This window comes from Myxocyprinus asiaticus, chromosome 12 (genome assembly GCF_019703515.2).
Source record: "Myxocyprinus asiaticus isolate MX2 ecotype Aquarium Trade chromosome 12, UBuf_Myxa_2, whole genome shotgun sequence".
Classification (NCBI taxonomy): Eukaryota; Metazoa; Chordata; class Actinopteri; order Cypriniformes; family Catostomidae; genus Myxocyprinus; species Myxocyprinus asiaticus.
The window spans coordinates 49,989,912-50,003,908 of NC_059355.1; the positions used below are offsets into that span (position 1 = coordinate 49,989,912).

Here is a 13,997-nt window from a genome sequence, read left to right on the forward strand (position 1 = left end):
TGCAACACTAAAGCATCATAGGCTGAAATGTGTCAATAATAGGCATATACTCTTAAATTACTTCCATTTATTAAAAAAAAAAAAATAAATAGTTTTATAAGTTTAAGAAAACTATTGTTTGCGAATAATAGAAAAGTCGCTTGGTCTAGCAGTAGCGTGATCGTAACCATACGAATAGACCCGGGTTCAATGCCGCAGTAAACATCTGTCAATTTAAATAAACTGATATAGTAGTATCCTTTACAAAGGTTCTGTGCATGACAGTGTCGTATATTTATGATTACCCATCAAAAGATGACCTTTCAGAAGTGCAGTTTTGTTTTTGTGTGGAGACTGGAGAGCATGCATGTGCAAAGGCCAAACTGACCAATGATAAATGATACTCTGAGAAAGCACGAGAAAGTTCTTCAGAAACAATGATTTTGTTTGTTTGGCAAAATCTTAAGATCTTAAGATTTTATCTTAAATGGGGCGTGGGTACACCCCTGGAGTCGCAAGTTCGAATCCAGGGCGTGCTGAGTGACTCCAGCCAGGTCTCCTAAGCAACTAAATTGGCCCGGTTGCTAAGGAGGGTAGAGTCGCATGGGGTAACCTCCTCGTGGTTGTGATTAGCGGTTCTCGCTCTCAATGGGGCGTGTGGTAAGTTGTGTGTGGATTGTGGAGAGTAGCATGAGCCTCCACATGCTGTGAGTCTCCGCGGGGTCATGCACAACGAGCCACATGATACGATGCGCGGATTGACGGTCTCAGAAGCGGAGGCAACCGAGACTTGTCCTCCGCTACAAAGATTGAGGAGTAACCGCACCACCACGAGGACCTACTAAGTAGTGGCAATTGGGCATTCCAAATTGGGGAGAAAAGGGGATAAAAAAAAAAAAAATTAAAAAAAGATTTTATCTTCAATAAATTGTTTGACAGTTTTAAAAAAAAGCTTGTAATAGACAGCGTAGTTCATAATTTTCATCTCAGTAATTCAACCATTCTCAGAGAATTCAGCAGGCTATACTGTGATTACTGGCTGTCAGATTTGGTTGAAATTTTGATAGATTTGTTTAAAACAATATAATAAATCGTGTCTGTGTTTTACAAAATAGTTTTCAATAGACCTCTTATAAGTACTTCATAACCTGCAGCAAAGACACAACTGCACTTGATGAAACATGATTTGAACCCAGGTTGTTGAGTGACGCACCAGCGTGACTTACCACAGAACTAACAAACAAGTTCTAACTAACTGATCACTTTGTTCATTTTCAATGGTAGGAGAAAGTTACTCAAACTATCATGGTTAATTAAGCCATTATTCATTATAAAGGGAAAAAAAGCAATTGAAAGTATATTATTGACACACACCAGCCTATGATGCTTTACTGTTGTATATAAAAGAATTCCACTTGCAACTTACTGCTCTTGACAAGTGTAATCGCCAGTTCCCATTCAAACCAATGTCCCACGAAATCAGATGTTACCCTGTGAAACCATTACAGTCCTTAAACTGTGTCAATTATTACAATTATTCACATGCACATCCCCAGTTAACATGATCCCCAGTTGATCCATACTATGGAGTTATACTTGTGCCACAATTCTGCACGCACAAAATTATATTTTGAGCGCACAAAAATTCTGCGTGCGCTAGATGATATTTTGAGCATGCAAAAAGTTATATCTGGCAAAATAACTTTTTGTGTTCTCAATTTCATCTTGCGCTTGCAGAAACAAATTTTTTCACTCAAAATATCATCTTTCGCGTGCAAAATATCTTTTTGTGCGCTCAATTTCATCTTGCTCGTGCAGAAAATTTTTTTTCACTCAAAATATCATGTTGCACATGCAAAATACATTTTTGTGTGCTCATTTTCATCTTGCACGTGCAGAAAAATTTTTGTGTGCTCAAAATATCATCTTTTTTTGAAACTCAAAATATCATGTTGCACGTGCAAAATAACTTTTTGTGCGCTCAATTTCATCTTGCGTGTGCATAAATTATTTTGTGCGCTCAAAATATCATCTTGCGCGCGCAGAAAATTGTTTGTGTGCTCAAAATATCATCTTGCACGTGCAAAATAACGTTTTGTGTGCTCAGTTTCATCTTGCGTGTGCAAGAATTGTTTTGTGCACTCAAAATATCATCTTGCACGTGCAGAAATTTTTTTTTGCACTCAAAATATCATCTTGCGCATGCAAAATAAGTTTTTGTGCACCCAATTTCATCTTGCGCATCCAGACATTTTTTTTGCATTCAAAATATCATCTTGTGCGTGCAAATAACTTTCTGTGCACTCAATTTCATCTTCATCAGAACATTTTTTGTGCACTCAAAATATCATTTTGCAAATGCAGAAAGAAAAATTGCACTCAAAATATCAAATTGCGCGTGCAAAATAACTTTTTGTGTGCTCAATGTCATCTTGCATATGCAGAAATTTTTTTGTTCACTCAAAATATCATTTTTGGTGTGCAGAAAAAAATTTTTGAACTCAAAATATCATCTTGCATATGCAAAATAACTTTTTGTGCGCTCAATTTTTATCTTGGGTGTACAGAAATTTTTTTGTGCGCTCAAAATATCACCTTGCGTGTGCAGAACATTTTTTGTGCACTCAAAATATCATCTTGCACATGCAAAATAACATTTTATGCGCTCAATTTCATCTTGCGCGTGCAGAATTATTTTTTTTTTTTTTTTTGTGTGTGCACTCAAAATATAATTTTGTACGTGAAGAATTGTGGCACATATGTAACTCCATAGCATAACACCTGCAGTCAGCCAAACCCCCTCCGCCTGTGCAGACGATGGAGGAGCGGATCTGATCTGATCTGATCTACCGACAAACATGCTGCTCGATCACACTCGTGGTTCCTTCGAAACTTCCAGAAAGACGGACTGATTGCTGTGTGAACTGAACCAGGTAACGCTATTCGTTTATTTGTATGTGCTGTTGATGTGAGACCGCTACCGTCACGTAGACTGCGTTTCAAAAACCTAGTCTGCTGCCTACATAGTCAGCACTTCGAAGTCTCCCAGTCTGCAAATTTTTAATAATTGACTACATTTTAAATATACCCAATATTCGACTTTCAGGAAAGCAAAAATATAGTGCAAACTGTGCTTTAAAACCAAGCGAATCTTTCAACCAAATGAGCTGACTAGTTAGGGAGCGAAGTAGTTTTAAGACGCATCCACAATTCCGCATTGCGGCCTACTCTTGTGTTTACAAACCGAATCCGAATGTGTATTGTTGTTATTGCTCGTTGTCTTATATTTACTGTTTTATTTCTTTAAAGAAGGGGTCACGAGGAGTGACATGACTGACAGCTGTTATCTGTTTGTTTTAACGCGCTTGTGATTTTAGTGTAGTTTAATCACGTGTTATCTTTAGCTCACTAGCTTCCTATACTGTAGACTGCAGTTATAAGTCGCTCTTGTAATGGACAACACTTTGTTTTGTTTTTGTGTGTGCATGTAAACTGCTTGAGATGACAAACACAGAAGTGTGTCTATAAATGCGAATGTGGAAGACTGTAGTAGGTTTTAATGCACGAGGCTAACAAACACAGCGGCTACGGAAGTAGAACCGAAAACAACACCAGAAATGGACTGAACTTTAATTTTATGACGTTTTTACAACCTTGAGTGGTATTGATGATTTAATTCCCTCGTTTGGCTTTCATTTAAAAAGTAAGAGGTACTTGAATACAGTGTTGGGTAAGTTACTCTAAAAAAAAAAAAAAAAAAAAAAAAGTAATTAATTACTAACCAATTACATTTTCTACAGTGTCATTATATTCCTGTACTAATTACTCTGTCTGAAAAGTAATTGCATTACTTATTACTTTCTAAAATCATGATCAAGCTTGACCAGATGAAAAATACAAGGATAGACATGAAACTGTTCGTTTAATTCTTTCAAATAAATCATATAAAATCAAATACATTATTCATGAACTGGCCAAAGAATTTAAAGGGGCAGCGTTAAATTAGAAAACATCTATGTCAACATTAGACGCAAAATTTCGATTTTAAATTCACTACTGTTTTATATAGAATTGTTCTATAGATTATTTAATGCAATTACATCAGAAGTAACTGTAATTACTAAAAAATTAAGAGTAATCCCTTTGCTTTTTTCAATGAAAAAGTAATTTAATTACAGTAATTAATTACTAAGTAATGCATTATACCCAACACTGCTTGTATAAGCATTAATGCACTAACCAAAAGCAGTAGTACTATGGTATGCTTTGAATTACCAGAGAGGATAATTTAAATAGTACCATGGTAAATGGGAATACATTGTTTTAGACATAACAGTACTGGTCATAACATGTTTTAGCACCATAGCACACTAATAGAGTACTCAACAAAGTGACCATGTGTACTGTCACCAATGCTGTCTATATAGTTTAGTGTTACTACCCTTCCAAAAAAAAAAAATAATGATGCTGGTAAAACTTAAGTATTTTTCGATGCATCATGGAGATACCATGAGGATATTGGTCTACAATTTTCCATGGTAGGCCTATATCAATATACCATCATTTTACCATGATAATGCCACTATCCTTTTTTAATCTACTCTAAAAAGTACCTTAAAGTACCATTTTTTTTCTCCTCTCCACTCTTACCATAGTAAAACCTTGCAGCACCATTTAAAAACCAATGCATTTGAACTGGGTTATTCAACAGTACCATGATGCATATCAAAACTACTATGGTATTACCATCTGAAACAATCACTATGCCATGCTATTGCCACATGCTATTATATATTGTATAATAATGATGTATGCAATAGAAACATCTAATGTCTATCTTTTTACACTAGAATCTCATTTTTATTTCTGAGTTTTTCACATGCATTATGGAACATGATTTATTTTTCCTGCTCTGCATCTGTGTGTATTTATGCATCATAATTCAAAGTGAGTCATTAGTAGGGGGCCTGGGTATCTCAGCGAGTATTGACGCTGACTACCACACCTGGAGTCGCGAGTTCGAATCCAGGGCGTGCTGAGTGACCCCAGCCAGGTCTCCTAAGCAACCAAATTGGCCCGGTTGCTAGGGAGGGTAGAGTCACATGGGGTAACCTCCTCGTCGTCCCCATAATGTGGTTCTCGTTGGGGCACCTGGTGAGTTGTGCGTGGATGCTGCGGAGAATAGCGTGAAGCCCCCACGCGCGCAACGTTTCCGTGGTAACGCGCTCAACAAGCCAAGTGATGAGATGTGCGTATCTTAGAGCGTATTGGGAATTGGGCATTCCAAACTGGGGAGAAAAAAAAAAAGTGAGTCATTCGTTTAACTGTGATGTTATGTTGATTTAGCGCTGCTCCATGTTTAGAGTTTTCATTCTAATATTAGCATATTGTTCTGATCTAGTCTCTAGATGAGTAAAGCATTGATAGCTTTTTCAAAAATTTGCTAAATTCATCTTTTGAAGTATACTATGTAATGACAGGTGGTCTTTACATCAAACTAACTGGTCGACAGTTGGAACGAATCACAGTTCCTCATGTCAGATTACTGGTCAGGTGATCGACGCAGAACATTTGGTGTTGTCAACCGTAATCTTTTTTTTTTTAAATAGCGGTTCACTAGTTAAGAGCTGTGTTCTTAAACTGACTGGCTGTCTCACTCTCTGTACTTTTAAAGGGAGAGTTCACCTAAAAAATTTAAATTCTCATCATTTACTCACCCTCATGCCATCCCAGACGTGTATGACTTTCTTGTGCAGAACACAAAGATTTTTGGTGGAGTATTTCAGCTCTGTAGGTCCATACAATGCAAGTGAATGGTGACCAGAACTTCGAAGCTCCAAAAAGCCCATAATGGCAGCATTGAAGTAATCCGTACGTCTCCAGTGATTTAATCCATGTTTTCAGAATCGGTTTCAGGAGAGAACAGACCAAAATATATCTCCTTTTTCACTATAATTTTTTACATCAGATTTCTTCAAGGCGATCATGATTTCAAGCTTGATTACACTTTGTAGCGCCATCTAGCGCTCTACGCTTGCATCAGGCACTTTGAAGTGTTATCAAGCTTGAAATCATGATCGTGTCTAGAGACTGCAATGGCAAGATGTGAAAAAGGAGTTACATTTTTGTCTGTTCTCACCCAAATCCTTGTAGATCACTTCAGAAGACATGGATTAAATCACTGGAGTCGTATGGATTACTTTCATGCTGCCTTTATGTGCTTTTTGGAGCTTCAAAGTTTTGGTCACTATTCACTTGCATTGTATGGACCTACAGTGCTGAAATACTCTTCTAAAAATCGTTGTTTGTGTTCTGCACAAGAAACACGTCTGGGATGGCATGAGGGTGAGTAAATGATGAGCGAATTTTCATTTTTAAGTGAACTATTCCTCTAAGCATCTAAACGCATTTCTCATTTGCATCTCTCCACAGGCTGCAGTGGGATTCAGAAGAAGTCTTGGTCATGTACTCTGAGTGGCGGTCTTTACACCTGGTGGTCCAGAGCGATCAGGGTCACCTGAGCGTGCTGCACAGTTACCCGGCAGGCGTGGGTCGTGATGTGGCAAACGCGGTGGTGCGCCCCCTGGGGAACAGCCTCGTAAGCGGGCCGTCTGAGTGCCTCCTCAAGACTGACAAAGAGGTGAGGAGTGTGTGTGCTGCCAGCAGTATACTTCTGTAGTGATCTTAAATTCAAACCTGTGGGAAGGAGTTCAAGGTTGACTTATTGCATGGTATGTTTAAATTAATTCGGAATGCATCCAGTTAACTGTTAACTTCTGCTCAGTTAAAGAGCAACATTAAAGATTTTTTAGTTGGAGGACAATATTACTTACGAGTTACAAAGTGCTGTAAAGTACTGTGATGTTACTATGGTGCAGTGACTTTATCAGATGCTAATGCAATGGTACAATTATATAATATATATATATACTGGTCAAAATAACAAAAAAGATGCCGTGATTCAGACCTCGAATAATGCAAAGAAAACAAGTTCATATTCATTTTTAAACAACACAATACTAATGTTTTAACTTAGAGTTCAGAAATCAATATTTGGTGGAATAACCCTGATTTTCAATCACAGCTTTCATGCATCTTGGCATGCTCTCTACCAGTCTTTCACATTGCTGTTGGGTGACTTTATGCCACCCCTGGTGCAAAAATTCAAGCAGCTCGGCTTTGTTTGATGGCTTGTGGCCATCCATCTTCCTCTTGATCACACTCCAGAGGTTTTCAATGGGGTTCAGGTCTGGAGATTGGGCTGGTCATGAGGTCTTGATCCGGTGCTCCTCCATCCACACATTGATTGACCTGGCTGTGTGGCATGGAGCATTGTCCTGCTGGAAACAAAAACAATCCTCAGAGTTGGGGAACATTGTCGGAGCAGAAGGAAGCAAGTTTTCTTCCAGGATAACTTTGTACGTGGCTTGATTCGTGCGTCCTTCACAAAGACGAATCTGCCCGATTCCAGCCTTGCTGAAGCACCCCCAGATCATCACTGATCATTTTCTGCAAATAAATGCTCTAAATGACAATATTTTTATTTGGAATTTGGGAGAAATGTTGTCAGTACTTTATAGAATAAAACAAAACTGCTAATTTTACTCACACATACCTATAAATAGTAAATCCAGAGAAACTGATAATTTTGCAGTGGTCTCTTAATTTTTTCCAGGGCGTGCGCACGCGCTCTCTCTCTCTCTCTCTCTCTCTCTCTCTCTCTCTCTCTCTCTATATCTATATCTATATATATACACATATATATATACACACAGCAATTTTGATCCATCCCTTAAAGGTGCAGTATGTAAGATTCAGAAACCCTTGTTATTAGTGACACCTGTGGCCGTTATGTGAACTGCAGCAGCTACGTGTTGCTCGCGCTCGTGCACACACTCCATAGAGAAGCGAGCGAGCGAGCATCGACCAAAACAATGACGTAACGTACAATAAGGCTGAACGTGATTCACCAGCATCATGCTGACAGATGAGGTAGCATAATTAAAATGACACAGTTATGATTGTTTTACTACAAACTTTGAGATTATATTATATTTGACTCTCCAGTGCTGGAACAGGGCTAAAACAAAGTGTGGATATAGGTCTGACTATGCGAGACTGTAGTTTGAAGTAATCACTTTTCTTTGCATGATATATTGACTGCATTTATACGATAGGCTATGTCGGTGTTAGCTAGCTAGCCAGCTTTATCAATAGCTGTTAGCTAAATTTGGTGGATGATGACAGTAGCTGTTTATAAAATAGACTGTACATTATAAATATGTTGACAATTCAGTATTGATGTGATTCCATCACATATATCAATATATCGATGCGCTATTGTTTTATAATAATAGAATTAATATATTTTCTGTATAACCAAGTTACGTTACACTAATGAATGGAACTTTCTGCATTATCTTGAACATTGTCTAGCATTCATTTCATGTGTTATTGTAGTTTACCTTGCTGAATAATTACAGATTAACATTGATTATGTCAGTTACTGTACAGGCAAGATCAAGTTAGCTAAAATGACACAGATCAATCCTTATGGCACTATATTTCACATGCTTTGCAGTTATGTAAGCTTACCTGTCCAATAAGAAGAATGCCAATTCAGGGTCGGTTTTGATCCCCAAAACTGAACAAAGGTCCCTCCAGGAATCAAATGTCCTGCCGATGTTCACTCTAGTTTTCACTCGGCCACGATCACGTTCCCGCTTAGCCAGACGGGATTCAGTAGATAAATGTTTTTTGGCTTACTCTGAGTTTGTGTCGGAGTCGGTGTTGTGCTGGGACATTTGCTGGATTCCATCTCTAAGATAACGTTACCTAGTGTTGCAGTTTGTTGTCGCTGTTGAATAGCGGAAGAGACGCACTGAGGCTCTCAGGAGCGCGCATAAACGTCACATCCTTTGGATTTTCACGGCAAAACTGACCCGCTCCCTTCCCATGAAAATCAGTTTACAGGCATTACTAGGCAAACTAGGAAGTCCGGGAAAGGCTCATTTTTTAAGTTGCGTTACAAGCCGTTCACACATTGAAAAAAAAAGGCGAATGTTACATGAAAATTGTTACATATTGCACCTTTAAGAAAATTAACCATGGTTTTAAATTAGTAACCATATTTTAACCATGATATTTGTAGTAAAACCATAGTACCAATACAAGATACCAAAACTATGGGAATTAAAATCATAATCATTCTGCCAAAAAATGCATTGTTAATGTTACTATAGCAACACCATGGTTAATTTGTGGTACATGTTTTTAAAATCATGGTTCTTAACACAAAAATGGCTACATGGTTTCTGTTGGTTTTCTAAAGTGAAACCATGTTTAATTTTTGTAAAGCCATGTTGTTTTGGTGGAAACCGTGTTTTTAAAAGCCATGCTTGTTCCACAAATTACCTGTGATGTTACTATGGTATACTATGGATTTTTTTTTTTATTGCCTTAGTTTTGGTTTTCCTGTATTATTACAATGGTTTTACTGGGGATATCATGGCTATATGGTTACTGTACTAAAACCTTGTCAAATATCGTGGTTATGGTTTTACTACAAATAGCATAGCTCAACTATGTTTACTGTAGTAAAACCATGGTTTATTGTCGTATGGGATGGATAAAGCTGTTGCGAGGGAACTGAAAATAATTGCGAAGGAACACAAAGCGTATTGTGAGGGAACGCTACGCTATTTTCAGAAAATAAATTCCCTCCCTGTCCTCTAAGGGGCTCTGTATCCAGCCCTATGACCACCGTCATTTTTTGTTAGTGAGTCTTGACAAAATCTGTTGTACAGAAGTCTTTGTGTTTTTCTATACTTCCTCACAATGATCAACCTGTGTTGTTTCCTTAGTGTTTGAGCTTGTTTCGTATTTGCATGATTCGGTTAGAAACAAAAACATGTTGTTCAATTTACGTCTTAACAGCAACTCGTTCGGATTCTGTTATAAGTGTAAACGTCTACTTCGTTACAAGCCGTTTTGTTTTTTGTGTATCTGGGTGGGTTTCAGTGCAAGTTAAAACCTTCTCTTCGTTGTGTGTGTTGCTGGCTTTCCCCTCATTCCATTGCTTCTGTGTACTGTGATAAGAGCTGAAGGAAATCCTGTCAATTCCCTCTCGGCCTGTGATTTTTCTCTTGACCTCTCTCCCCCGATCTCTCTCTGCCTCTGATCCAACTCAGTACCGGCTGATGACCAGTTCTAATTTGCTGACAAAGTAGAACTGTTCCATTTTCATTTGCAAACCGGCGATCACAACAGTCATACTTGGAACCAGTAAAAGATCACTGTGATGTGTGTTATATGTCTTTTGGAAAGGTCTTGATAAGTAGAATACAACGAGCAATTTTGTTTCACTCGGAGACCAAACTACAGTGAGTACAAGCGTGTGAAATCCACATGTATAGTAAACAGATAAACAGAATTTACATCACATTTTGGTTTATTACTTCATGAAAAATAAACATGATATAGTAAATGGCATATCACAACTTACAGCAGATGATTCTGAATCAAACAAGCCCACACTCAACGTAATATGATGTGTAGATCCTCAAATATTCCTGACAATTTTCTTGCACTGACTGCCATAGTAGGGAAACAATTTTTTTTTTTCATGGGCAAGACCCTCGCCATAGTATGTCAATGGGACATTTTCAGGACATTTTTTGCCCCCCAGGGTTGCATCGTACCCCCAACGCCTTAGAAAAATCATAGCACAGGTGTCGTCAATAGGCCAAATTGACACCTCATTTGTGGGTCTACAACAAACGGTGCGGGACGAGTTAGGTGCTGAAGTTTGTACGGAATAATAATAAGAATAACTAGATAGACACATTTCCTGAAGAAAATGTGAGTGGTGCTTGCCGTGGCAAAATTTCTCACCACGGTGTCCCACCAACTGGCCCAAGTTGAAAGATGCCACCCCCATGACAGTGTTCTGGTGCAGAGATATTGGTGTTGTTCCATGGTTGCTAGGGTGTTCCATCTGGTTGCTATGCAGTTACCACGGTGATACTTAACATGGCTCCTTGCCATCCTGAGTGAAATAAGTCAACCCGGAATTCGCTACAATTTTCTGGTGTAGAGAGATGTTTTGTTACTTGGTTGCTAGGGTAAGGCCATGTGGTTGCTAGGCAGTTACCAAGGTGATACTTAACATGGCTTGTTGCTATCCTGACTGAACAAGCCACACACAGACTGCGGACAAGAGGGCGCTCATTTTTTTTTTGGAGTGATGGAAAAAGAGGCCAATATGATAAGTTTGTCATTAGTGGGAAATCATTTTGAAATAAGTTAAAGTAGCTATATATTGTTTTTAGATGTTTGCACACATAGTATTCAGTTATTCCATTTTAATGTTCAACAAAACACCCGAATACTTGCTTGGAGAGGTTGTTGGACACTTTGATAAATAAAAGGCCATCATTTGTTCCAAATGTTATAACTTTTGATTGCTTTGTTCTATCAACACAAGAAAAATTCCTGGTATAGTTGACATGTTGGAGAACAACACCTAAGTCAATTTTGATGACCTTATAATGTCAAACGGAAAAGTATTTTTAGTGCTCATTTTTGTGTGTTTTGTCAGCAGTGTTGTAGCATGAGTCTTCAAGCATGATCCTAATATATATTCTTCAAATTTTGAAATATTTTGTATAAATTGATACCATGCAATTGACTTTTAGAGTTACAAGCTCTTACTTTTGGGTATGCCATTTATGCATGAAATCCTTAAAAATGCCTTTAGGGTGTAAGGGGTTAAACAAAATAAAATTAACAATAAAAAAAAAAATGTTTTTTTAATTCACGGCTTGTCAGCATGACTTTTGATGACCGCTTATTTTATCAATAAAGGTAAACATCACATTAAGCGACCTCACATTACTTTACAGAGAGCTAAGTGACTTGATAATAAATGGTGCAACCAAATTAAGACCAGAGTTAGTTGCATTAAATGCTGTTAATGCTACATGATTGAATTATAATCCATGCAGTCAGCATGCTGCACTCATTGAAGGGAATGATCAAACTTTTAAACCTGGTCACCACTGATATTCTTTTGACAGTTTTAGATTCTGTCTCTTCTCAGGAAATGTCAGTCCATCTGAAACTGGTTTATGTTGTGTTGTTTGTATGTCTGATACTGTGATTGTGCTCTGCAGGTGAAGTGGACAATGGAGGTGTTGTGTTATGGACTGACACTCCCGCTGGATGGAGACACAGTGAAGTTGTGTGTGGATGTCTACACTGATTGGATAATGGCCCTGGTGTCTCCCAGAGACTCGATACCTCAGCCAATAATCAAAGAGCCCAACCTGTATATTCAGACCATCCTCAAACACCTGCACAACCTTTTCCTGCCCAGGTGAGTTTAACCTGAAGTTTTAACTACCCATCATGCCACCTATTAGTCCGCAGTAGTGTGGTTCCAAAGAAATCAGACTTGCATAGTATTTATGTCTGTCCATGCGTCTGTCCGTCTGTCCTTCTGTGCATCTGTCTATCTATCAGTCTGTCTGTCTCTCCATGTGTCTGTCTGTCTGTGTGGCCATGCATCTGTCCAGCCATATGTCTGTCTGTCTGTCCATGCATCTGTCAGTATGTCTATCTGTCAGCCTGTCTGTCTGTCTGTCCATGTGTCTGTCTGTGTGGCCATGCATCTGTCCATGCATTTATTTGTCCATCCATATGTCTGTCTATCTGTCTGTCTGTGCATCCATCCATATGTCTGTCTATCTGTCTGTCGGTTTTTCTGTCTGTCTGTCCATGCATCTGTCTGTATGTCTATCTATCAGTCTGTCTGTCTGTCTGTCTGCCTGCCTGCCTGTCTGTCCATGCGTCTGTGTCCATCCATGTGTCTGTCTGTCTGTCCTTCTGTCCATGCATCTGTCTGCCTTTCTATCTGTCTGTCTGTCTTTCTGTCTGTCTGCCTGTCTATGGGTCTGTCTGTCTGTCTGTCTGTCCATCCATGCATCTGTCTGCCTGTCTGTCTGTCCATGCGTCTGTCTGTCCATCCATCCATCCATGTGTCTGTCTGTCTGTCCTTCTGTCCATGCATCTGTCTGTATGTCTGTCTGTCTGTCTGTGCATCCATCCATATGTCTGTCTATCTGTCTGTCGGTTTTTCTGTCTGTCTGTCCATGCATCTGTCTGTATGTCTATCTGTCAGTCTGTCTGTCTGTCTGCCTGCCTGCCTGTCTGTCCATGCATCTCTGTGTCCATCCATGTGTCTGTCTGTCTGTCCTTCTGTCCATGCATCTGTCTGTATGTCTATCTGTCTGTCTGTCTTTCTGTCTGTCTGCCTGTCCATGCGTTTGTCTGTCTTCCTGTCCATGGGTCTGTCTGTCTGTCTGTCTGTCCATCCATGCATCTGTCTGTCTGTCCATGCGTCTGTCTGTCCATCCATCCATCCATGTGTCTGTCTGTCTGTCCTTCTGTCCTTCTGTCCATGCATCTGTCTGTCTGCCTTTCTATCTGTCTGTCTTTCTTTCTGTCTGTCTGCCTGTCCATGCGTTTGTCTGTCTGCCTGTCCATGGGTCTGTCTGTCCATCCATGCATCTGTCTGTCTGTCTGTCTGTTCTTCTGTCCATGTATCTGTCTGTCTGCCTTTCTGTCTGTCTGTCTTTCTGTCTGTCTGTCTGCCTGTCCATGGGTCTGTCTGTCCATCCATGCATCTGTCTGTCTGTCTGTCTGCCTGTCTGTCTGTCCATGCATCTGTCTGTCCATCCATCCATGTGTCTGTCTGCCTGTTCTTCTGTCCATGCATCTGTCTGTCCATCCATCCATGTGTCTGTCTGTCTGTTCTTCTGTCCATGCATCTGTCTGTCTGTCTTTCTGTCTGTCTGTCTGCCTGTCCATGCGTTGGTCTGTCTGTCTGCCTGTCTGTCCATCCAGGTGTCTGTCTGTCCATTCATGCATCTGTCTCTGTCTGTCCATGCTTCTGTCCATGCGTCTGTCTGTTCATCTATCTAGCTATCTGTCAATCTGTCTATGTCTGTCTATTATTT

At 39.4% G+C, this 13,997-nt stretch overlaps 1 protein-coding gene across 7 annotated transcripts in view; it reads left to right on the top strand.

The window, feature by feature from the left end:
* The first annotated feature begins 2,759 nt into the window (after positions 1-2,759).
* LOC127449542 (ral GTPase-activating protein subunit beta-like) overlaps positions 2,760-13,997 on the top strand; it is a 51,760-nt gene continuing 40,522 nt past the window's right edge. For 6 of the 7 annotated variants that reach the window (XM_051713026.1, XM_051713027.1, XM_051713028.1 and 3 more), the window contains exons 1-3: positions 2,760-2,912; positions 6,412-6,619; positions 12,153-12,355. In XM_051713026.1, coding sequence (XP_051568986.1) covers positions 6,443-6,619; positions 12,153-12,355 — 380 coding nt within the window. In that variant the 5' untranslated portion in view covers positions 2,760-2,912; positions 6,412-6,442. Of the gene's footprint in view, positions 2,913-6,411; positions 6,620-12,152; positions 12,356-13,997 lie in introns of those variants that run through there. The other variant, XM_051713030.1, reaches the window with a different exon arrangement.